The sequence below is a fragment of the Salmo salar genome, chromosome ssa28, assembly GCF_905237065.1.
Source record: "Salmo salar chromosome ssa28, Ssal_v3.1, whole genome shotgun sequence".
Classification (NCBI taxonomy): domain Eukaryota; kingdom Metazoa; phylum Chordata; class Actinopteri; order Salmoniformes; family Salmonidae; genus Salmo; species Salmo salar.
Window position 1 is genome coordinate 131,295 of NC_059469.1, and position 26,206 is coordinate 157,500.

General features: G+C 40.0%; 1 protein-coding gene across 5 annotated transcripts in view; it reads right to left on the reverse strand.

The window, feature by feature from the left end:
* LOC106589258 (ATP-citrate synthase) overlaps positions 1-26,206 on the reverse strand; it is a 127,227-nt gene that overhangs the window by 41,387 nt on the left and 59,634 nt on the right. For all 5 annotated transcript variants that reach the window (XR_006762624.1, XM_014178975.2, XM_014178973.2 and 2 more), the window contains 8 exons: positions 25,391-25,559; positions 24,823-24,927; positions 24,458-24,654; positions 24,020-24,101; positions 19,883-19,993; positions 10,638-10,765; positions 10,160-10,253; positions 931-1,085 (listed from right to left, as the gene is read on the reverse strand). Coding sequence is in view for 4 of the 5 variants with exons in the window: in XM_014178975.2 (XP_014034450.1) it covers positions 931-1,085; positions 10,160-10,253; positions 10,638-10,765; positions 19,883-19,993; positions 24,020-24,101; positions 24,458-24,654; positions 24,823-24,927; positions 25,391-25,559 (1,041 nt within the window). In the remaining variant the exon portion in view is untranslated. The remainder of the gene's footprint in view (positions 1-930; positions 1,086-10,159; positions 10,254-10,637; positions 10,766-19,882; positions 19,994-24,019; positions 24,102-24,457; positions 24,655-24,822; positions 24,928-25,390; positions 25,560-26,206) is intronic.

Genomic DNA, 26,206 nt, shown 5'->3' on the forward strand with positions numbered 1-26,206 from the left:
GCGATGTCATTTACAAAATAGCCACCAACACTCTACTCAGCAAATTGGATGCAGTCTATCACAGTGCCATCCGTTTTGTCACCAAAGCCCCATATACTACCCACCACTGCGACCTGTATGCTCTCGTTGGCTGGCCCTCGCTTCATATTTGTCGCCAAACCCACTGGCTCCAGGTCATCTATAAGTCTGCTAGGTAAAGCCCTGCCTTATCTCAGCTCGCTGGTCACTATAGCAGCACCCACCCATAGCACACGCTCCAGCAGGTATATTTCACTGGTCACCCCCAAAGCCAATTCCTCCTTCAGCCGCCGTTCCTTCCAGTTCTCTGCTGCCAATGACTGGAACGAACTGCAAAAATCACTGAAGCTGGAGACTCATATCTCCCTCACTAGCTTAAACACCAGCTGTCAGACCAGCTCACATATCACTGCACCTGTACATTCAACTACCTCATCCCCATACTGTTATTTATTTTCCTCCTTTGCACCCCAGTATCTCTACTTGCACGCACATCTATCACTGCAGTGTTTAATTTCTATATTGTAATCATTTCACCACCATGGCCTATTTACCTCCCTTATCTTACCTCATTTGCACACACTGTATATAGACCTTTTCTATTGTATTATTGACTGTATGTTTGTTTATTCCATGTGTAACTCTGTGTTGTTGTATGTGTCGAACTGCTTTGCTTTATCTTGTCCAGGTCGCAGTTGTAAATGAGAACTTGTTCTCAACTAGCCTATCTGGTTAAATAAAGGTGATATAAATATATTTTTTTAAATTAATTTAGCGGCAGGGAGAAGACGAGCAACAGGACTTCAGACCTGGAAGATACTGCAATGTGTATACTAGCGTCCAGTTCATTAGTCACTGACCAAACAGAATGGACTCTTGTCTCTTTGCTAGGGGGCCAGACTGTACTCTCACCTGCGTTGGAACCAGAGCAGGCCCAGCACACCTCCCAGGCCCATCTCTTCCTTGAACACCTCGGTGATGGGCATGCCTGCGTATATGAGCTCCTGGCCGCGCTCGTCACAGATGCTGGTCATGAAGGAGGCGGGCTTGCGGATCAGACCCAGCTCCTAGGGAGACAGAAGGAAAGACAATAGATATGGTTTTGTTAAAGGGGCAATCTGCAGTCCCAATAATAACAATAATAACCACTGATTTGATAAACAGCTGAGGGATGGGGCTGGAGAAATGTAACCACTCAAACTCATGGAGAGGGCTCTGGATACAAAGATTATTCATCCATGATATCAAAAGTATAGTTTTAACCATGTTTTGAGGCTATACAGAGTTTGTTTAGATTTAAATTGTTTAAAAACAAAAGAGGTAAAACAAGCTTATACTGTATTTTGGGTTCTGATGGGGTAAGAGTTGAACTAAGCACATGAGGCATTTATAACTTATATTCTTCAAGAATCAAATGGGTACCATTCATTTTAAAGTAAATAAAAAAAATTCAAAAATGGATGTAGCAACTGCAGATTGCCTAAACAAGGAAATGGAATGGAAAACCATTATGGTCTCCCAAACGGTTTCTTGTAAATAGAGGTTATCCACAAAAAATTCAGAAGGTCCACAACTTCTACTATTGTCAAAGAGCATGTTTGTTTTTAGTGTTTTATAATAATAATACACAAACGTTTCAGCTAAAAGCATTCTTCAGTGCATAAGTTTAGTGTCTTGGCGAAGAAGATAAAGAATGAAGCAAGCTCTGATGCAAGTACCCTGGGGAAATTCAACACATTGGTTTTACCAGTACCATGATCCAACAGAACCATTACTGCTGCCTATATTTACACCTACACAGCAAAAAAAACAATCACTTTTTCCACATTTTGTTGTGTTACAGCCTGAATTTAAAATGGATACTATTTAGATTTGTCACTGGCCTACACACAATACCCCATAATGTAAAAGTGGAATTATGTTTGATTTTTTTTTACACATTAATTAAAAAAATGAAAAGTTGAAATGTCTTCAGTCAATATGTATTCAACCCCTTTGATAGGGCAAGCCTAAATTGTGACTTTAAAACAGTTAGGATGGATGGATCAAGAACATTGTAGTTAAGCCACAATACTAACCTAATTGACAGAGTAAAAAGAAAGAAACTTGTACAGAATAAAAAAATATTCCAAAACATGCAACAAGGCACTAAAATAATACTGGGGAAAAAAAATGTCCTGAATACAAAGTGCTATGCTTGGGGCAAATCCAATTCAACACATTACTGAGTACCACTCTCCATTATTTTCAATCATAAATGTAACCTTTAGTGCCGATTGCATCATGATATGGGTATGCTTGTAATCATTAAGGACTGGGGAGTTTTTGCATAATAAAAAATAAATGGAATGGAGCTATGCACAGCCAAAATCCTAGAGGAAAACATTGTTCATTCGGCTTTCCACCAGACACTGAAACAAATTCACCTTCCAGCAGGACAGTAACCTAAAACACGAGGCCAAATCTACACTGGAGTTGCTTAACCTGTTAGGGCTAGGGGGCAGCATTTGCATGTCTGGATAAAAAAATGTACCCGATTTAATCTGGTTACTAATCCTACCCAGTAACTAGAATATGCATATACTTATTATATATGGATAGAAAACACTCTAAAGTTTCTAAAACTGTTTGAATGGTGTCTGTGAGTATAACAGAACTCATTTGGCAGGCAAAACCCTGAGACATTTTCTGACAGGAAGTGGATACCTGATGTGTTGTATTACCTTTAAACCTATCCCATTGAAAAACACAGGGGCTGAGGAATATTTTGGCACTTCCTATTGCTTCCACTAGATGTCACCAGCCTTTACAAAGTGTTTTGAGTCTTCTGGAGGGAGATCTGACCGAACAAGAGCCATGGAACGATGATGTCCCATTAGACACCTGGCGCGCGAGTTCATGTTGGGTACCCTCGTTCCAATACGTTATAAAAGAGTATGCATTCGTCCACCTTGAATATTATTCATGTTCTGGTTAAAAAAGGCCCTAATGATTTATGCTATACAACGTTTGACATGTTTGAACGAACGTAAATATATTTTTTCCCCTCGTTCATGACGAGAAGTCCGGCTGGCTTAGATCATGTGCTAACAAGACGGAGATTTTTGGACATAAATGATGAGCTTTTTTGAACAAAACTACATTCGTTATGGACCTGTGATACCTGGAAGTGACATCTGATGAAGAGAATCAAAGGTAATGGATTATTTACATAGTATTTTCGATTTTAGATCTCCCCAACATGACGTCTAGTCTGTATCGCAACGCGTATTTTTCTGGGCGCAGTGCTCAGATTATTGCAAAGTGTGATTTCCCAGTAAGGTTATTTTTAAATCTGGCAAGTTGATTGCGTTCAAGAGATGTAAATCTATAATTCTTTAAATGACAATATAATATTTTACCAATGTTTTCTAATTTTAATTATTTAATTTGTGACGCTGACTTGACTGCCGGTTATTGGAGGGAAACGATTTCCTCAACATCAATGCCATAGTAAAACGCTGTTTTTGGATATAAATATGAACTTGATAGAACTAAAAATGCATGCATTGTCTAACATAATGTCCTAGGAGTGTCATCTGATGGAGATTGTAAAAGGTTAGTGCATCATTTTAGCTGGTTTTATGGTTTTGGTGACCCTGTCTTTGACTTGACAAAACATTACACACAACTCTTGTAAATGTACTGTCCTAACATACTCTAAATTTATGCTTTCGCCGTAAAACCTTTTTGAAATCGTAAAACGTGGTTAGATTAAGGAGATGTTTATCTTTCAAAGGGTGTAAAATAGTTGTATGTTTGAAAAATTTGAATTTTGACATTTATTTGGATTCAAATTTGCCGCTCTTGAAATGCACCTGCTGTTGATGGAGTGCACCACGGGTGGCACGCTAGCGTCCCACCTAGCCCATAGAGGTTAACAGAAAGACAGTTAAATGTTTCTGAGCGGCCAAGTTACAGTTTTGACGTAAATCTGCGGCAAGACTTGAAAATGGTTGTCTAACAATGATCAACAAACCAATTTGACAGAACTTGAAGAATTTGTTAACCTGTTGGGGCTAGGGGGCAGTATTTTCACGGCCAGATAAAAAACGTACCCGATTTAAACTGGTTACTACTCTTGCCCAGAAACGAGAATATGCATATAATTAGTAGATTTGGATAGAAAACACTAAAGTTTCTAAAACTGTTTGAATGGAGTCTGTGTATAACATAACTCATATGGCAGGCCAAAACCTGAGAAGATTCCATGCAGGAAGTGCCCTGTCTGACAAATTGTTGTCCTTCTGTTGCATCTCTATCGAAAATACAGCATCTGTGCTGTTACGTGACATTTTCTAAGGCTTCCATTGGCTCTCTAAACTGTTCAGAAAGCGGAATGACGTGTCTCCTGTCTCTGGGCAAAGTACAGCAGCAGAGTTTGTAAGTTGCCTGCCTGGGGACAGTGAGACAGATGCGCATTCACGAGAAGTCACGAGACTTCTCCATTTTTTTCTTTCAGTCGTTGAATGACTACAACATTGCCCGGTTGGAATATTATCGCTATTTTACGAGAAAAATAAAATAAAAATTGATTTTAAACAGCGTTTGACATGCTTCTAAGTACGGTAATGGAATATTTTTACATTTTTTGTCACGAAATGCGCTCGTGCGTTACCCTTCGGATACTGACCTGAACGCACGAACAAAACGGAAGTATTTGGATATAACTATGGATTATTTGGAACCAAAACAACATTTGTTGTTGAAGTAGAAGTCCTGGGAGTGCATTCTGACGAAGAACAGCAAAGGTAATCCAATTTTTCTAACAGTAATTCTGAGTTTAGTGAGCCCCAAACTTGGTGGGTGTCAAATTAGCTACCCTTTGATGGCTGAGCTATGTACTCAGAATATTGCAAAATGTGCTTTCGCCAAAAAGCTATTTTAAAATCGGACATAGCGATTGCATAAAGGAGTTCTGTATCTATAATTCTTAAAATAATTGTTATGTATTTTGTCAACGCTTATCATGAGTAATTTAGTAAATTCACCGGAAGTTTTCGGTGGGTATGCTAGTTTTGAACATCACATGCTAATGTAAAAAGCTGGTTTTTGATATAAATATGAACTTGATTGAACAAAACATGCATGTATTGTATAACATAATGTCCTAGGAGTGACATCTGATGAAGATCATCAAAGGTTAGTGCTGCATTTAGCTCTGGTTGTGGTTTTTGTGACATATATGCTTGGTTTGAAAATGGCTGTGTGATTATTTTTGGCAGGGTACTCTGACATAATCTAATGTTTTGTTTTCGCTGTAAAGCCTTTTTGAAATCGGACAACGTGGTTAGATTAACCTGTTAGGGCTAGGGGGCAGCATTGACACGGCTGGATAAAAAAACATACCCGATTTAATCTGGTTACCACTCCTACCCAGTAACTAGAATATGCATATACTTATTACATATGGATAGAAAACACCCTAAATTTTCTAAAACTGTTTGAATGGTGTCTGTGAGTATAACAGAACTCAAATGGCAGGTCAAAACCTGAGAGATTCCTTTACAGGAAGTGGCCTGTCTGACCATTTGTTGAACTTCTTTTCCATCTCTATCATTTACTAAGGATCTCTGCTCTAACGTGACACTTCCCACGTCGTCCATAGGCGCTCAGAGCCCGGGAAAAAACAGAATGTCGTCATTCCAGCCCCAGGCTGAAACACATTATCGCCTTTCTCAAGTGGCCGATCAAGAGACACTAGCTTATGCGCGTGACCCCGACCGCCCCCGCCTTTGGGATTTTTTCCTCTGTTTGCCGAAAAGGAGATTCCCTGTCGGAATATTATCGCTTTTCTACGAGAAAAATGTCGTAAAAATTGATTTTAAACAGCGGTTGACATGCTTCGAAGTACGGTAATGGAATACTTAGAATTTTATTGTCACGAATTGCGCCATGTGCGTGACACTTCTTTACTATTTCGGATAGTGTCTGGAACGCACGAACAAAACGCCGCTATTCGGATATAACGATGGATTATTTTGGACCAAACCAACGTTTTGTTATTTAAGTAGCAGTCCTGGGTGTGTATTCTGACGAAGACAACAAAAGGTAATGAAATTTTATAATAGTAAATATGATTACGGTGAGTGCTAAACTTGCCGGGTGTCTAAATAGCGAGCCCGTGATGCCTGGGCTATGTACTTAGAATATTGCAAAATGTGCTTTCACCAAAAAGCTATTTTAAAATCGGACATATCGAGTGCATAGAGGAGGTCTGTATCTATAATTCTTAAAATAATTATGCTTTTTGTGAACGTTTATCGTGAGTAATTTAGTAAAATGTTAGCGAATTCCCCGGAAGTTTGCGGGGGGGTATGCTAGTTCTGAACGTCACATGCTAATGTAAAAAGCTGGTTTTTGATATAAATATGAACTTGATTGAACAAAACATGCATGTATTGTATAACATAATGTCCTAGGGTTGTCATCTGATGAAGATCATCAAAGGTGAGTGCTGCATTTAGCTGTCTTCTGGGTTTTGGTGACATTATATGCTGGCTTGAAAAATGGGTGTCTGATTATTTCTGGCTTGGTACTCTGCTGACATAATCTAATGTTTTGCTTTCGTTGTAAAGCCTTTTTGAAATCGGACAGTGTGGTTAGATTAATGAGAGTCTTGTCTTTAAATGGCTGTAAAATAGTCATATGTTTGAGAAATTGAAGTAATAGGATTTTTAAGGTTTTGAAAATCGCGCCACAGGATAGCAGTGGCTGTTACGTAGGTGGGACGAATTCGTCCCGCCTAGCCTAGAGAGGTTAACCTCTTGGCGTTCCCCTAGGATAGGGGGCGCTAAAGCGATTTTTTTAAAAGATTCGTGCCCATTTTAAATGGCCTCCTACTCAAACTCAGAAGCTAGGATATGCATATAATTAATACTTGTGGATAGAAAACACCCTAAAGTTTCTAAAACTGTTTGAATGGTGTCTGAGTATAACAGAACTCATATGGCAGTCAAAACCCCGAGACAGATGGAAACAGGAAGTGGAATTCTGAATTGCGAACTCAACTTCATCACGTTGCCTATTAATCACACTGTGAGCTATGGTACATTGAGCACTTCCTATTGCTTCCACTAGATGTCCCCAGTCTTCACAAATTGGTTTGAGCCTTCTACTGTTAAAATTGAATGAATGAGACGCTGTGGAACGTGGTCACACGGAGAGGGCCATCACCATTATGACGCCGGCGCCCCTGGTTACCCTCCCCTTTCGAAACGTTTTGAAACCCAATGCAATCGTCCCCCTCGAATCTTATTGGCTCTCTTGTTGAAAAACGCCCTGAAGATTTATGTTATACAACGTTTGACATGTTTGAACGAACCTAAATGGGAAACAAATGCTTTTTGTCGAAATGTCCCGTAAAATGCCCGACGGAGGATTTGGATCATCCTTCAGACGCGCTAACAAGAACAAGCTAATGGAACATAATGTATGAACTTTTTCGAACGAAAATACATTTGTTGTGGACCTGGGATTCCTGGAAGTGCTTTCTGATGAAGACAACCAAAGGTAAGGGATTATTGACAATAGTATACAAGACTAGATGTGATATGCGATTGTTCCAAGATGGCGCTGACATGTAACGTTAGCCTATTTTTCAGAGTATCGCATCCCCTTTCATCGCAAAGTATGATTACCCAGTAAAGTTAATTTTAAAATCTGGTATTACAGGTGCTTTCAAGAGATATTCATCTATAAATCTTAGAATGACAATATTACATTTTAAAAATGTTTTCGAATAGTAATTTAGTAAATTGTAGCTCTGTTTCATCGGATGCATTTGAGGGAAAATAGTTAGTCAACGTTACGCACCGATGTAAAATGCTGTTTTTATATATAAATATGAACTTTATCGAACAAAATAATGCATGTATTGTTTAACATGATGTCCTAGGTGTGTCATCTGATGAAGATTGTCAAAGGTTAGTGCTGCATTTAGCTGTTTTTGGGTTATTTGTGATGCATGTGTTTGGTCGGAGAATGGCTATGTGGATACTTTTACGATATACTCCTCTAACATAATCTAATGTTTTGCTTTTGCTGTAAAGCCTTTTTGAAATCGGACAACGTGGTTCGATTCAGGAGAGGTGCATCTATAAAACGATATAATTTGATTTAAAAAAAATAAATAATAATAATTATTAAATTTTGTTATGCTAATGGCGATATGATTTTTCGCTGGATGTCCGTCCCGTATATGTAAAATAGTCATATGTTTGAGAAATTGAAGTTATAGCATTTTTGAGGTATTTGTATTTCGCGCCACGCGATTCCAATGGCTGTTGACTAGGGTGGGACGCAAACGTCCCACTGGCCCAGAGAGGTTAAAGAATAATGAGCAAATATTCTACAATCCAGGTGTGAAAAGCTCTTAAGAGACTTACCCAGAAATACTCAGCTCAATTGCTGCCAAAGGTGATTTTTAACATGTATTGACTCAGGGGTGTGAATAGTTATGTAAATTAGATACTGTATTTCATGTTAAATACATATGCAAAAAAAAAACTCATTAACCTGTTGGGGGTAGGGGGACACGGCCGGATAAAAAAACGTACCCGATTTAATCTGTTTACTACTCCTGCCCAGTAACTAGAATATGCATATAATTATTGGCTTTGGATAGAAAACACCCTAAAGTTTCTAAAACTGTTTGAATGGTGTCTGTGAGTATAACAGAACTCATATGGCAGGCAAAAACCTGAGAAGATTCTGTACAGGAAGTGGCCTGTCTGACAAGTTGTTGTTCATCTTGGCTCTTTTTATTGAAGACTGAGGATCTTTGCTGTAACGTGACACTTCCTACGGCTCCCATAGGCTCTCAGAGCCCGGGAAAAAGCTGAATGATATCGAGGCAGCCTCTGGCTGAAACACATTATCGCGTTTGGCAACTGGCCGATCAGAGGAGAATGGGCTTAGGCGCGTGCCCGAGTCGACCCCGTGCTTTATTTTCTTTCGTCTGTTTACCTAAATGCAGATTCCCAGTCGGAATATTATCGCTTTTTTACGAGAAAAATGGCATAAAAATTGATTTTAAACAGCGGTTGACATGCTTCGAAGTACGGTAATGGAATATTTCGATTTTTTTTGTCACAAAATGCGCCATGCTTGTCACCCTTCTTTACCCTTTCGGATAGTGTCTTGAACGCACGAACAAAACGCCGCTGTTTGGATATAACTATGGATTATTTGGGACCAAACCAACATTTGTTATTGAAGTAGAAGTCCTGGGAGTGCATTCTGACGAAGAACACCAAAGGTAATAACATTTTTCTTATAGTAAATCTGACTTTGGTGAGTGCTGAACTTGCTGGGTGTCTAAATAGCTAGCCCTGTGATGCCGGGCTATCTACTGAGAATATTGCAAAATGTGCTTTCACCAAAAAGCTATTTTAAAATTGGACATATCGAGTGCATAGAGGAGTTCTGTATCTATAATTCTTAAAATAATTGTTATGCTTTTTGTGAACGTTTATCGTGAGTAATTTAGTAAATTTGTAGTAAATTCACCGGAAGTTTGCGGGGGGTATGCTAGTTCTGAACGTCACATGCTAATGTAAAAAGCTGTTTTTTGATATAAATATAAACTTGATTGAACAAAACATGCATGTATTGTATAAACATAATGTCCTAGGTGTGTCATCTGATGAAGATCATCAAAGGTTAGTGCTGCATGTCTTCTGGGTTTTTGTGACATTATATGCTAGCTTGAAAAATGGGTGTCTGATTATTTCTGGCTTGGTACTCTGCTGACATAATCTAATGTTTTGCTTTCGTTGTAAGCCTTTTTGAAATCGGACAGTGTGGTTAGATTAACGAGAGTCTTGTCTTTAAAATGGTGTAAAATAGTCATATGTTTGAGAAATTGAAGTAATAGCATTTCTAAGGTATTTGAATAACGCGCCACAGGATTCCACTGGCTGTTACGTAGGTGGGACGATTTCGTCCCGCCGGCCCTAGAGAAGTTAAGGGTTATTACGGGTCAATTTCATCTATTTTGAATTCATGGTGTAACAACAAAATTAGGAATAAGTCAAAGGGTATTAATACTTTCTGAAGGTATATTCAGTTATTTTGAAGGTAGAATACTAGGTCTTCTTACCCTTGCCCAGGAGTAGTCCATTGGCACGGTTGGGGGTGGAACCTCCTGAGCGGGAACAATGGTTCCATTGGCCACCAGTTCGTCATACACTGTCCTGTTATAACCCAGAAGCACAGATTAAAGTTAACATGGACAGATCTTTTAGTATAATTTTGTAATTTCATGACGCATAGGCCGAAATGAAACCAAGACACTCAACCAGCAATTTTCAAACCTCTCTAACACAAGCACTGGTTCACAGAGATGGCTCGATATTAGGCTATTGATGAATTTGATGGCTAGAATAATGAGTTGACGTGCTCAATTAAATTGACCTTTTAAGCTACTGAAAACATTACTCAACAGAAATAAACCAAAACTCATTCATTATATTTAATCTTGAGCGTGTCTGAAGCACTTTAAAGTCTCAAATTGATGACCCCGTCTTCAGAGCAGTACTGTCTTCATGGTGACAGTATCTGTGTTGATTGACAGTTACCTGATGACGTCGCCCAGTTCGTCAAAGCTCTTGGGAACAAAGGCTCCAGCATCCCTCAGAGCTTGGTTCTTAGCCACTGCCGTTTCAAAGGCCTGATTAGCACAGGCTCCAGCATGGCCAAACTGCACCTGTAGAAGGCATCGATGTACTCATCAATTACAAACAATCCAGACAGAACACAGGTTTAGTTTGGTCTAGATTCTGAAATATTCAATGGCCCGTTAATATAAAAATAAAAAAATATTCCACCTTTATTTAACCAGGTAGGCCAGTTGAGAACAAGTTCTCATTTACATCGGCGACCTGGCCAAGATAAAGCAAAGCAGTGCAACACAAACAACGGAGTTACACATGGGATAAACAAACGTACGGTCAATAACAATAGAATATCCGTATACAGTGTGTAAAAATTAACTAAGGAGGTAAGGCAATAAATAGGCCATAGTGGCGAAGTAATTACAATTTAGCAATTAACACTGGAGTGATAGATGTGCAGATGAGTATGGCAAAGTATAAATACTGGTGTGCAAAAGAGCAGAAAAAATATATATATGGGGATGAGGTAGGTAGTTGGTTGGATGGGCTATTTACAGATGGGCTGTGTACAATAATCCATGACAATGAGATAAAGATTTTTGTACCGCTACCACACACACATCAGCAGAAGAGACAGCCTAGAGTGTAGCCTGTTTGCCAGAGCTGAACATCGATCATTTGAGTGAACTTGGTGACTTGCCTGCCATGTGATTATAATTGGACATTTTATCAGTTAAACCTGAAAGGCACCAAGGTTAAACATACACTGAATTTGAATTGTTGTTACAGGGAACGTATACATTTCCCAAATTGACCTTCTCCTGTAACATACAGTATATATATGGAACACATGTAAGCCCTTTACTATTGCCCTGAATTCATAAACTGGGTGGTTTGAGCCCTGAATGCCGATTGGCTGAAAGCCGAAGTGTATCAGACCGTATACTACGGGTATGACTAAACATGTATTTTTACTGCTCTAATTACGTTGGCAACTAGTTTATAAATATAACATTTCACTGGAATATACCAAGCTAGTGTTGGGCAACATTGTGCATTTCCCGTTTCGTCACCTACTATTGCCTGAACATAAAAGGGAGTGCAGCACAAAGAGAGCAATTATTTCAGTGTAAAGCACTGGAGGAGATAGAAAGAGAAATTGGCTTAGCGGTTGGATCCAGGCTTGAACGTGTATTCGTCAGTCCGATACAATCCTTGGTTGTTTGACAAAAGCTTGCAACAATGTTGCTAGGAATCCATGTGATCAGAGGATAGAACGATTCCAACTCATCAGGAGTAGCACGATAACAAAGGCGATCAAACGTATAACTTTTATAAACTAAACACGCTGAAACTAAGCAAGACTTCTGCAGAGTTGCACGTGCACTCAAAACTGCCGTGTCAACCGAGAGTTCCTACACAGAGCCGGAAGAGCCATCTTTATTTCCTTCTTCCTCACTGCTGCTGCACTCTTAAAGTGGCAGCGCACGGTGAAGGCTCTGCGCAGGATTTCGCCACAACATTTCCAACCTCTCTCGGATCCAGTGTGTAACACCTACATGTTTCAAACAGACCAACATAATCCATGTGGCAAAGAACTAAATTACTATTGCCCCATAGCACTCACATCAGTAGCCATGAAATGCTTTGAAAGGCTGGTCATGGCTCACAACACCACCATCATCATCCCAGATACCCTGGACTCACTGAAATTTGCATACCGCCACAACAGATGATGCAATCTCTATTGCACTCCACACTGCCCTTTCCCACATGGACAAAAGGAACAACTTCATGAGACTGCTGTTCATTGACTACAGCTAAGCGTTCAAAAGCTTAGTGCCCTCTAAGCTCATCACTAAGCTAAGGACCCTGGGCCTGAACACCTCCCACTGCAACTGGATCCTGGACTTCCTGATGGGACAGGATAGGCAACAACACATCCGCCACTCTGACCCTCAACACCTGGGCCCCTCAGGGGTGAGCTTAGTCCCCTCCTGTACTCCCTGTTTACCCAAAGCTGCGTGGCCACACACAACTAACACCATCATTAAGTTTGCCGATGACACGACGGTGGTAGGCCTGATCACCGATGACAATGAGAGCTGGCAGTGTGGTGCCAGGACAACAACCTCTACTTCAACATCAGCAAGACAAAAGGAGCGGATCGTGGACTACAGGAAATGGAGGCCAGTGCACGACCCCCATTCACATTGGTGGGGTTGTAGTGGAGTGGGTTGAGAACTTCAAGTTCCTTGGTGTCCAAGGAACTTGAAGTTCTATCATGGTCCAAACACACCAACACCGTGTCTGGACTATCATTAAATGTGAAGACTTATTTTATCAAATCAATTCTCTATATGTGATTATTATTAAGTGATTAAACCAATCATGTAAACTTGAATAACCTGTCTGGGCAACGTGGGACGTGGGACGTTTGCGTCCCACAGCAAAACATTAGATTATGTTAGGATTATGTTAGGAGAGTACCCTGCCAAAAATAATCACACTGCCATTTTCAAAGCAACTGGCATGCATCACAAATACCCAAAACACAGCTAAATGCAGCACTAACCTTTGACAATCTTCATCAGATGACACGCCTAGGACATCATGTTACACAATACATGGATTTTTTGTTCGATAAAGTCCATATTTATATATAAAAATCGAATTTTACATCGGCGCGTGACGTTCAGAAAATATTTTCCCTCAAATGCTTCCGGTGAATCAGTGCTACAATTTACAAAATTACTATTCGAAAACATTGTTAAAATGTAATATTGTCAATCAAAGAATTATAGATTAACATCTCGTGAATGCAACCGCATTGCCAGATTTAAAAATAACATAACTGGGAAATCACACTTTGCAATAAACGAGGTGCTATGCTCAGAAAAATAGGCTAGGCGATACAGGTTAGCGCCAACTTGGAACCATCTAATATCAAATATACTATTGTAAATATTCCCTTACCTTTGATTATCTTCATCAGAAGGCACTTCCAGGAATCCCAGGTCCACAACAAATGTAGTTTTGTTCGAAAAAGTTAATAATTTATGTCCCAATAGCTCCTTGTTAGCACGTTCCGAAGGCTACTCATAATGTACGAGGCGCGCGGGACTTGTCGTCACGAATGTGCAAAAAATATATATTTACGTTCGTTCAAACATGTCAAACGTTGTATAAAATAAATCTTTAGGGCCTTTTTCAATCAGAGCTTCAATAATATTCAAGGCGGATGATTGCATTGTTTTACTAAACGTTTCGGAACGAGAGGGTACCCACGGGCGCCCGGGTCATAGTAGTAATGGCCCTCCCCCTATGACCAACTTTCCAGGCCTCTCGTTCGGTCAGTTTTTACCGGAGAAGACTCAAACCACTTTGTAAAGACTGTTGACATCTAGTGGAAGCCTTAGGAAGTGCTAAATGAATCCTAACTCACTGTGTGTTTCATAGGCAAAGTGTTGAAGGTGATTCCACAAATCAGATTTCCACTTCCTGCATGGAATCTTCTTAGGTTTTGGCCTGCCATATGAGTTCTGTTATACACACAGACACCATTCAAACAGTTTTAGAAACTTTAGGGTGTTTTCTATCCAAATCCAAAGCAATTATATGCATATTCTAGTTACTGGGCAGGAGTAGTAACCAGATTAAATCGGGTACTTTTTTATCTGGCCGTGCAAATACTGCCCCCTAGCCCCAACAGGTTAACTACGAAGTCGGGGCACCACGGGAAAATGTTTAGAGTCTATTACCTGAATCGACTCATCAGATACTGTCATATCTTATCGATTAGTCTTCTATTAATGTATCATTATTACCTCATCAGTTACTGAACGTCGCAAACCCTTGGATATCTGCACGGACCCTAGCCTAAATGATGAATCAGCGATACACAAATTGGCTTAATTATTTACTTACTTACTAAATAATCACAGAAATACAAGAACAAACAGTAGATATTGGTTACTAACACATTGTCCTTAGAGGGGCTAAAATCGGTATGATGGCTTAGTAGACAAAGGAAAGGGGGTGTAGAGCGCTCAAGAGCGGGAAACTCAGCAATTTCTATGAGTGTAGTTATCAGCTAACACTTTACATGAATGACCGCTTATTCGAAAATAAATTGCAATTTACATATTTACGAGTGTATGTCTTGTCTCTCTGTGGTCACAGGTCCATCTGCTGGAGAGTCAATCGACAGAAAGTCTGGTTGTGTTCATAATGGATACGTCAGGCGTACGTACCCATGGTTGTCGCATAGACAGATGTTTCAGGCAGTTGTCAGTATTCTTGTCCTAGACTTAGTGGTTCCTCCTTTAAAAGTTGCGAGCTTACGCTGCGGGATTTAGAGGTCATTTGTGGTTTAGTATGGTACCCTGCGTCACCACTTCATAGCTCCAGACCAGCACAAGGGGGAGTTAGAGCACTGATTGTGCTTTTGGGTCCTACTGTGTCTCTAGCTGACAGTGAATGGGCGACATAAACCTAAATAGAAACTGATAATTGTGCACGACTGTTGTTACACTGAGGTTTTTATTAGGATTATTTTGCTCTTACTGTAGTACTGTAGGCCACTCCCGACCAGTCATGTTGTACAGCGCCTGAGTGGCGCAATGGTCTAAGACACTGCATCGCTGTGCAATCTGTGTTGCTACAGATGCTGGTTCAATACCCGTGCCGGCCTCGACTGGGAGACCCATGAGATGACTGTAGGTTTTTGGTTTTTCTCTCTCTAAAAACAGAAATAAATCATTCTAAATAACAAAGTGGCTTTATTTACAAATTAGTAACAATGTCTCACCGCATGCTCAAGAATTGCCTTTTTACACTTTAAGGGGCATTGCACTAATAATAGCGCTGATGAGGGAAACGTTCCCGCTGTTCTGTTCTTAGTGTCAGTCCGCACGTTCAAACTAAAACAATGTAACTAATAAATGGCATCTTTATGCTTTCATTAACCTGTTGGGGCTAGGGGGCAGTATTTGCACGGCCGGATAAAAAACGTACCCGATTTAAACTGGTTACTACTCTTGCCGAGAAACGAGAATATGCATATAATTAGTAGATTTCGATAGAAAACACTAAAGTTTCTAAAACTGTTTGAATGGAGTCTGTGTATAACATAACTCATATGGCAGGCCAAAACCTGAGAAGATTCCATACAGGAAGTGCCCTGTCTGACAATTTGTTCTCCTTCTGTGGCATCTCTATCAAAAATACAGCATCTCTGCTGTAACGTGACATTTTCTAAGGCTTCCATTGGCTCTCAGAAGGCGCCAGAAAGTGGAATGACGTCTCTGCAGTCTCTGGGCGAAAAACAGCAGGAGTTTTTGTGAGTGGTCAGGCAGGGAACAATGGACACTGGAGTGCGCGTCCACAAGATGACTCCATGTTTTTCTTTCAGTCTTTGAATCAATACAACGTCGCCCGGTTGGAATATTATCGCTATTTTACGAGAAAAATCGCATAAAAATTGATTTTAAACAGCGTTTGACATGCTTCGAAGTACGGTAACGGAATATTTTGAATTTTTTTGTCACGAAATGCGCTCCCACGTCACCCTTCGGATTCTGACCTGAACGCACAAACAAAACGGAGGTATTTGGATATAACTATGGATTATTTCGACCCCAAAAAACATTTGTTGTTGAAGTAGAAGTCCTGGGAGTGCATTCTGACAAAGAACAGCAAAGGTAATCACATTTTTCTAAAACTAATTTAGTGTTTAGTGAGTTTAGTGAGCCCCGAACTTGGCGGGTGTCAAATTAGCTAGCCGTGATGGCTGAGCTATGTACTCAGAATATTGCAAAATGTGCTTTCGCCGAAAAGCTATTTTAAAATCTGACATAGCGATTGCATAAAGGAGTTCTGTATCTATAATTCTTAAAATAATTGTTATGTATTTTGTCAACGCTTATCATGAATAATTTAGTAAATTCACCAGAAGTTTTGGGTGGGAATGCTAGTGCTGAACATCACATGCTAATGTAAAAAGCTGTTTTTTGATATAAACATGAACTTGATTGAACAAAACATGCATGTATTGTATAACATAATGTCCTAGGAGTGTCATCTGATGAAGATCAAAGGTTAGTGCTGCATTTAGCTGTGTTTTGTGTTTTTGTGACATATATGCTTGCTTTGAAAATGGCTGTGTGATTATTTTTGGCTGTGTACTCTCCTAACATAATCTAATGTTTTGCTTTCGCTGTAAAGCCTTTTTGAAATCGGACAACGTGGTTGGATTAACGAGAGTCTTATCTTTCAAATGGTGTAAAATAGTCGTATGTTTGAAATATTGACATTATTGCATTTGAGGTTTTTGTATTTCGCGCCATGCTCTTCCACTGGCTGTTGAATAGAGTGGGACGCTTAACGTCCCACCTAGCCCATAGAAGTTAAATAAAGGTGAAATAAAATAAACATGATTAATTAGTTTATTCGCGTAATAATAATTACAGAGAGTTATTTGATAAAAAAATAAGTCTTCAGTTTAAATGATGCCAAAGACACGACACCCCCCGTGTGGCTCAGTTGGTAGAGCATGGTGTTTGCAACGCCAGGGTTGTGGGTTCGATTCCCACGGGGGACCAGTACCGAGAAAAAAATGTATGAAATGTATGCATTCACTACTGTAAGTCGCTCTGGATAAGAGCGTCTGCTAAAATGACAAAAAGAAAAAAAAAGAAAAAACAATGGACATATACCAGGAGCTGTGCCAGGCCCGCCACGTCTGTTGACTCATCCAGCTGTAACGCATACAGTTGAAGTCGGAAGTTTACATGCACTTAGGATGGAGTCATTAAAACTTGTTTTTCAACCACTCCACAAATTTCTTGTTAACAAACTATAGTTTTGGCAAGTCGGTTAGGACATCTACTTTGTGCATGACACAAGGAATTTTTCAAACGCCTGAAGGTACCACGTTCATCTGTACAAACAATAGTACGCAAGTATAAACACCATGGGACCCACGCAGCCGCCATACCGCTCAGAAAGGAGACGCATTCTGTCTCCTAGCGATTAACGTAATTTCGTGCCAAAAGTGCAAATCAATCCCAGAACAACAGCAAAGGACCTTGTGAAGATGCTGGAGGAAGCAGGTACAAAAGTATCTATATCCACAGTAAAACGAGTCCTATATCGACATAACCTGAAAAGCCGCTCAGCAAGGAAGAAGCCACTGCTCCAAAACCGCCATAAAAAAGCCAGACTACGGTTTGCAACTGCACATGGGGACAAAGATTGTACTTTTTGGAGAAATATCCTGTATTCTGATGAAACAAAAATAGAAGTGTTTGGCCATAATGACCATCGTTATGTTTGGAGGAAAAAGGGGGAGGCTTGCAAGCCATAGAACACCATCCCAACAACCGTGAAGCACGGGGGTGGCAGCATCATGTTGTGGGGGTGCTTTGCTGCAGGAGGGACTGGTGCACCTCACAAAATAGATGGCATCATGAGGCAGGAAAATTGTGGATATATTGAAGCAACACCTCAAGACATCAGTCAGGAAGTTAAAGCTTGGTCGCAAATGGGTCTTCCAAGTGTACAATGATCCCAAGCATACTTCCAAAGTTGTGGCAAAATGGCTTAAGGACAACAAAGTCAAGGTATTAGAGTGGCCATCACAAAGCCCTGACCTCAATCCCATAGAAAATTTGTGAGCAGAACTGAAAAAGCGTGTGTGAGCAAGAAGGCCTACAAACCTGACTCAGTTACACCAGCTCTGTCAGGAGGAATGGGACAAGATTCACCCAACTTATTGTGGGAAGCTTGTGGAAGGCTACCCGAAACATTTGACCCAAGTTAAACAATTTAAAGGCAATGCTACCAAATACTAATTGAGTGTACGTAAACTTCTGACCCACTGGGAACGTGATGAAAGAAATAGAAGCTGAAATAAATCACTCTACTATTATTCTGACATTTCACATTCTTAAAATAAAGTGGTGATCATAACTGACCTAAAACAGGGAATTTTTACATGGATTATCTTTTGCTTTTATACATGTCTTACTACTCAAAAGTCGTCTTCATTCTCGCTCAATAAACTTGCGTGGATTATTTTTCAAATTGTCATGTTTCGTTTCTAAATGTCTGCGCAAGAGTATCATATAGCCATTTACTGACATTCAGAAGTTCAGCACTGAGGGATTTCAACCACATTTTTGTCTTTGTGGGAAACCAACAGCGCAGAATCATCTGCATAGAGGAAAAGGTCACATGTACAGGCAGATTTCAATTAATTTATATTCAACAAAGTGTACCCAGCACACTCCCTTGGGTTACCTCCTCAAGTTAAAGGTTTTGGGTTCAGACCGGGTCCCATCCACCATTAGTTTTCATCCTTGCAGATTAGAGCTAACCCATTTCATAGCTAAGTTGTTAAAGCCCATGGCTTATTTTTAAAAACAGAATCTCATGATGTACTGTATGAAATGCCTTTTGGAGATCTAACATATACTAGGCAAGTGTCGGTGGAATGGAATTTCCAAAAGCCAGATTGGAGCTGATATAGTAGGTTATGTAAGGAAATATAAATCTGCTCGAACATAATCTTTTCCATGACCTTCGATAAAATACACAGGATTGAGACAGGCCGATAGTTTCCATGATCCAGCATATTCCATTTTTACCCTTGCACGTTTTAGTTCACTGGGACAAATCCCTAGTTATATGTACATATCTACCTCAATTACCTGGTAACTCTGCACATCGACTCAGTACTGGTACCCCCCCAAGTTATCATTACTCATTGGGTGTTTCTTAAAATGCGTATTACCGTGCTCCAAGCACGCAAATTCTAGCACAGGAGGGTCGGAGTATAAATCAGCCGCTCCAATAATTAAACACATTTAACAGAAACCCCATCACTGTCTGCACACCCCAGCTCGCCATTACGGCTAAATAACATTTTAAAACTGATGAAGATGCGCAGAAAGAATGGACAGAGAGAAGCAGCAGAGTAGGCTAGGCTCATTGCTGGTAAGGGGATGCGGTTGGCTGCTCACAGCTGTCACACGTGATATTGGATGAAACACTCATTGCTCAATGGGTGTGTACACTCACTTTCATCATACCCCACACCTCTCCCAGAAACATATTTTTATTGCCGATCTACATGATTCACCTTAAAGTGGCGAGTTTGAATCCCTGATAAGTTCTCCCTAGACACGTTACCAAACTGTCCCACTGACCTCCGAGGAGAACATGGTGGCACAGGTTCCTATACACCAGCACACCACCGGCTTGGTTATCCTGCCCTCCTTGATGCCTTGACAGATCTTATACTCTTCTGTGCCTCCGATCTACACAAGGAAAGGGAGAGAGAAAAGAGAGGGGGGGTGTTAATTCAGGATATTTTGTAAATAGATATAAATCTGGAGGATAATTCACAAAATCTAATAGAAATATAAACATTGTAAATTATGTTTCATGAAATTGGATGATATTTGGATGAAATCATATCAAAGTATGATGATCAAAATATGAAAAATGACTTGCGTCTACATTGATAAAGTTTGATCATAAATGTATTGGTCAGTACCCTCCCCCATGTCAAACACTTGTATTCAGGAGGTGAGATTATTAAGGGAATAGGGTGACACCACTAACTCATTTTAATACACCAATGGTAACATGACATTTTATAAGTTCCGCTGTGTAACCAACATCGGAGAAAGCGTGTTTGCAGAGGGCCGTGGTTTATATACCAGTGCCTTCAGAAAGTATTCACACCTTTACTTTTCCCATGATTTACAGCCTGAATTCAAGATCGATGAAATATAGATTTTTTTGGCCTACAACCAATATGCCATAATGTCAAAGTGAAATTATGTTTCAGAATTTTTTTTAATTGATAAAAGAAAAGTTGAAATGTCTTGAGTCAATAAGTATTCAACCCCCTTGCTATGGCAAGCCTAAATAAGTCCAGGAGTAAAAATGTGCTTAACAAGTAACATAAGTTGCATGGCCTCACTGTGTGCAATAATAGTGTTTAATGTTATGTTTGGGACATATCCAATACAGCACATCTCCATATTTTCAAGCATAGTGGTGGCTGCATCATGTTATGGGTATGCTTGTAAACCATTAAAGGACTGTTGAGGTTTTCCTGGATAAAACATTTACTGAATGAGCTAAGCACAGGCAAAATCCTAGAGGAAAACATGGTTCAGTCTGCTTACCACCAGACACAGCAGGACAATAAGCTAAAATACAAGGCCAAATCTACTCTGGAGTTGCTTACCAAGAAGACAGTGAATGTTCCTGAGTGCCCGAGCAACAGTTGACTTAAATCTACGGCAAGAACCGAAAATGGTTGTCTAGCAATGATCAACAACAAATTTGACACAGCTTGAAGATTTTCTGAAAATAACGTTACAAAATCCAGGCGTGGAAAGCTCTTAAGAGACTTAGCCAGAGAGACTCACATCTATAATCGCTGCCAAAGGTGCTTCTACAAATATTGACCCAGGGGTTTGAATATGTATGTAAATTAGTTATTTCGGCATTTCATTTGTCAAAATGTACACTGTCATTATGGGACATTGTGTGTAGATGGGTGAGAAAAAAAATAGCTATTTTGAATTCCAGCTGTAACAACAAAATGTGGAATAATTCAAGGGGTATGAATACTTAAGGCACTACTGGTAGAAAGCTACTCAACAGGTGCCAAAATTTGACAGTAGGTCATCAGCAAATATAAAAGTTTACATTATTTATCTATGGCAAAGGTACTTATGTTTCCCCTTTCATCTGTGTCTGGTGTTAGCTAGAGACATGATGCATCAGGAGTAATACTGTAGTTCATGAGTGATAGAGACTTGTTTTTACATCAGAAGTTAATGGTTATCTGTAGGATCCAGATGGTTGCTCTAGGTGATCACATGATTGCTATAGGTGATACGGGTGGAAAGCCTTGGATTAGGCATCAAGGGGGTTGAGGTCAGGTAATCTTAAGGGAGAAGGAACAGTTATTAACCCATCACTTCGTCTTCCTGTCGAACCAGAAAAGATGTAAGGGTTGGAGAGGAGGAGTGCATCGAAATTGGAGTATACATACTTGTGTTGGTGGAAACACGTTTTGTCTGATGCAGCGGTATTGACCCTCTGGGAGAATAAACTTGGTTAAGCTTTCATAGTGTCTGTTGAGTTTTTTTAAATCAGAATTTAGAACCTAACACTGACTAGCTAGGTCTTTGGCCAGCATGGAACAAAAATGGGGGAAGGGCCATTCAAAACTGACAGTTGTCATGTCAACACATCCATAAGTGCTGCTGTGAACCGCATCAATAGACATGCCAAATGTAAGATTTATTTAACCTGTTGGGTCTAGGGGGCAGCATTTGCACGTCTGGATAAAAAAAATGTACCCGATTTAATCTGGTTACTAATCCTACCCAGTAACTAGAATATGCATATACTTATTATATATGGATAGAAAACACTCTAAAGTTTCCAAAACTGTTTGAATGGTGTCTGTGAGTATAACAGAACTCATTTGGCAGGCAAAACCCTGAGACATTTTCTGACAGGAAGTGGATACCTGATGTGTTGTATTGACTTTAAACCTATCCCATTGAAAAACACAGGGGTTTAGGAATATTTTGGCACTTCCTATTGCTTCCACTAGATGTCACCAGCCTTTACAAAGTGTTTTGAGTCTTCTGGAGGGAGATCTGACCGAACAAGAGCCATGGAACGGTGATGTCCCATTAGACACCTGGCGCGCTACTTCATGTTGGGTACCCTCGTTCCAATACGTTATAAAAGAGTATGCATTCGTCCACCTTGAATATTATTCATGTTCTGGTTAAAAAGGCCCTAATGATTTATGCTATACAACGTTTGACATGTTTGAACGAACGGAAATATATTTTTTCCCCTCGTTCATGACGAGAAGTCCGGCTGGCTTACATCATGTGCTAACGAGACGGAGATTTTTGGACATAAATGATGAGCTTTTTTGAACAAAACTACATTCGTTATGGACCTGTGATACCTGGAAGTGACATCTGATGAAGAGAATCAAAGGTAATGGATTATTTACATAGTATTTTCGATTTTAGATCTCCCCAACATGACGTCTAGTCTGTATCGCAACGCGTATTTTTCTGGGCGCAGTGCTCAGATTATTGCAAAGTGTGATTTCCCAGTAAGGTTATTTTTAAATCTGGCAAGTTGATTGCGTTCAAGAGATGTAAATCTATAATTCTTTAAATGACAATATAATATTTTACCAATGTTTTCTAATTTTAATTATTTAATTTCTGACGCTGACTTGACTGCCGGTTATTGGAGGGAAACGATTTCCTCAACATCAATGCCATAGTAAAACGCTGTTTTTGTATATAAATATGAACTTGATAGAACTAAAAATGCATGCATTGTCTAACATAATGTCCTAGGAGTGTCATCTGATGGAGATTGTAAAAGGTTAGTGCATCATTTTAGCTGGTTTTATGGTTTTGGTGACCCTGTCTTTGACTTGACAAAACATTACACACAACTCTTGTAAATGTACTGTCCTAACATACTCTAAATTTATGCTTTCGCCGTAAAACCTTTTTGAAATCGTAAAACGTGGTTAGATTAAGGAGATGTTTATCTTTCAAATGGTGTAACATAGTTGTATTTTTGAAAAATTTGAATTTTGACATTTATTTGGATTCAAATTTGCCGCTCTTGAAATGCACCTGCTGTTGATGGAGTGCACCACGGGTGGCACGCTAGCGTCCCACCTAGCCCCAAGAGGTTAAAAAAAGCCATCAATAGCTAGGTTTCCATCCAAATTGCAGCATATTGAATGTGAACATCCTAAAATCAATGTGCCCATTTTCCCACCTCTACTGATAGTTCCCACAAAACAAATGTGCATTATATAGCGAGTGCGCCCACTCTGGTATTGGCACGTGCGCTCTAGCCAACAGCTTGCGAGTAAAGTACATGTCGCAAAGAACATTTTGGATGGAAACCTGGCTACTGATGCAATTTCAATGTTGTTTGAGATGCTTTGTGTACCACCAAATTTGCTTGAGACGATTTTACTGTCAGCATTTTACTCACTGCATCGACATAGGCCTTGCAAAGAGCTGTCAGTCAAGGCAACCCACTCAGCCTGTCTTTTCAAACTTCCTGGTAGTTAGAAAAGGTACTTTCTCTTATGGCTAAAATTTTGAGCATTTCTATCCCCCCAAAATATTATGGGTGATATTTTAGTCACTCAAAAAGCTATTTTACATGAGAATGACTGTTCTGGACCTGTACGACATTATACAGCTAGTAGAAGCAACGCTGGTAAAACAAGTTGGTAGTGGCAATAAAAGGCTCACCTCTCCAAGCATCACGATCATCTTCACCCCTGGAGTGTCCTGGTAGCGGAGCACATGGTCCATGAACGTTGAGCCTGGATAGCTACAGGTCAATGCAAATGGTGCTTTAGTAGAGGAACTTGTTTTAAAGAAAAAGTAGAAGTTATTAGATTATCATCGAGTACATAACCACCTAACTACTAAAGTACAAACTTGGGCTTCTATTGACAAAGTATCTCAGAGTAGGAGTGCTGATCTAGGATCAGGTCCTACCTAAATCATTATCATTTTAAAGGCAAAACTTATCCTAGATCAGTACTCCTGCTCTGTGATGCTTTGAGAATACATGCCTTGGATGATAGCTCCAGTGAAATAAAGTGGATCCCTTCATCCCTATTGGACTGGATTCTCTAGGTGGCCATTTGCCCTCTGACCTCTCCTCTTCCTAATCTTCCTCACCGGTCACCTCCGATGGCCACGCCCTCGTAGACGCCATCTGTAGCGTGGGAGACGATGTTGTTGAGCTCGTTGGACATGCCTCCTGAGCGGGACACGTAGGCCACGCTGCCTGGCCGGTACAGATTGGAGGCCAAGATGTTGTCCAGCATTCCACCCGTGTTTCCGATCTTGAAGCAGCCGGGTTTGATACCTCCCACCTGGTTAAAACACAGAGGAGTGATGGAGGTTAGGCACGGGTTGTTATGCTCTCTTCAGGGACTTGCGATATGTCAGAGAGACAATGACAAACACACACGTTAATGCTCAAACAGTAAAATGCAGTCATACTCTGTTTCAATATTGCATGTTATTAGTGAAGTGCTTACCGTGGCAGGGCCGATGATTGTGATGCCGTTCTCATCTGCCCTCTTGATCAGCTTCCTTGTCTGGGCTTCAGGGATGCCCTCAGCTATGATGGCGATGGTGTGGATCTGGAGTAACAAAAGTAAATTCATTATTAAGAGCGTTCGAACATGTAAGGTCAACATGTCCTTGAATGATAAGGGACATAACTGCTTGGTCTAAGACATTGGCCATAAACAGCTTTCTATTTTGCTAATAGTATTTACGCACCTTTTATGTCAAATTAGTGTTGTTAACATTAACCTTACTCACCACCAGCAAATCGACGTTAACAGTCAGTACCAATTAACTAGAAAACCTCAGCTATTATGGTTGAAGGTTGACAGTTACTTCCTGTGTCAGAGTAGGTGATATAACTCTGCAAGGCTACGTTAGCTTCTACAAGAGCCTTCGATACACATGTAAGTCCTTGGATGTGGATTTTGACTATATTTCTCATTTTAGGCTACCCCCCAGCCCATCTCCACCAAAGTAAGCCATAACTTGAGAAAAAGCTTAATAAATACAAATATTAAACAAAATAAGCTGTACCTGTGAGTACTGCATGGTTTCCATTGTGCTGTCAAAGGCAGAGCGGAGCGAGGCAAAGCTTATAAGCACGTCCACTTCGGGGTGCTTTTTCATGGCGTCGGCCATGTTCTTATAAACAGGAATCAGGATCTCCTTGTGGCCCCAGTAGAACTTCTGCTTGTGGTCCCCGCTGAGAAAAGTCACACATAGCTACATTAATAAACATACCAATTATTACCAGTCTGATTACAAACATTATTATTCAAATCACTTCAACTGGATTAACAATCAGTATTCTAAGGATACATTCTTTCAGTTCATTAGAGTCCATTTTGGATTTGGGAAACAAAGATGGATAACCAAGTACATTAGTAATTAGTCTGGTTGATGCGCGAGATGTGACTAGAATACACATGTGGGAACTCCTTCAAGACTGTTGGAAAAGCATTCCAGCTGAAGCTGTTTGAGAGAATGCCAAGCTGTCAAAGGCAAAGGGTGGCTACTTTGATGAATCTCAAATATACTGCTCAAAAAAATAAAGGGAACACTTAAACAACACATCCTAGATCTGAATGAAATAAATAATCTTATTAAATACTTCTTTCTTTACATAGTTGAATGTGCTGACAACAAAATCACACAAAAATAATCAATGGAAATCCAATTTATCAACCCACGGAGGTCTGGAGTTGGAGTCACACTCAAAATTAAAGTGGAAAACCACACTACAGGCTGATCCAACTTTGATGTAATGTCCTTAAAACAAGTCAAAATGAGGCTCAGTAGTGTGTGTGGCCTCCACGTGCCTGTATGACCTCCCTACAACGCCTGGGCATG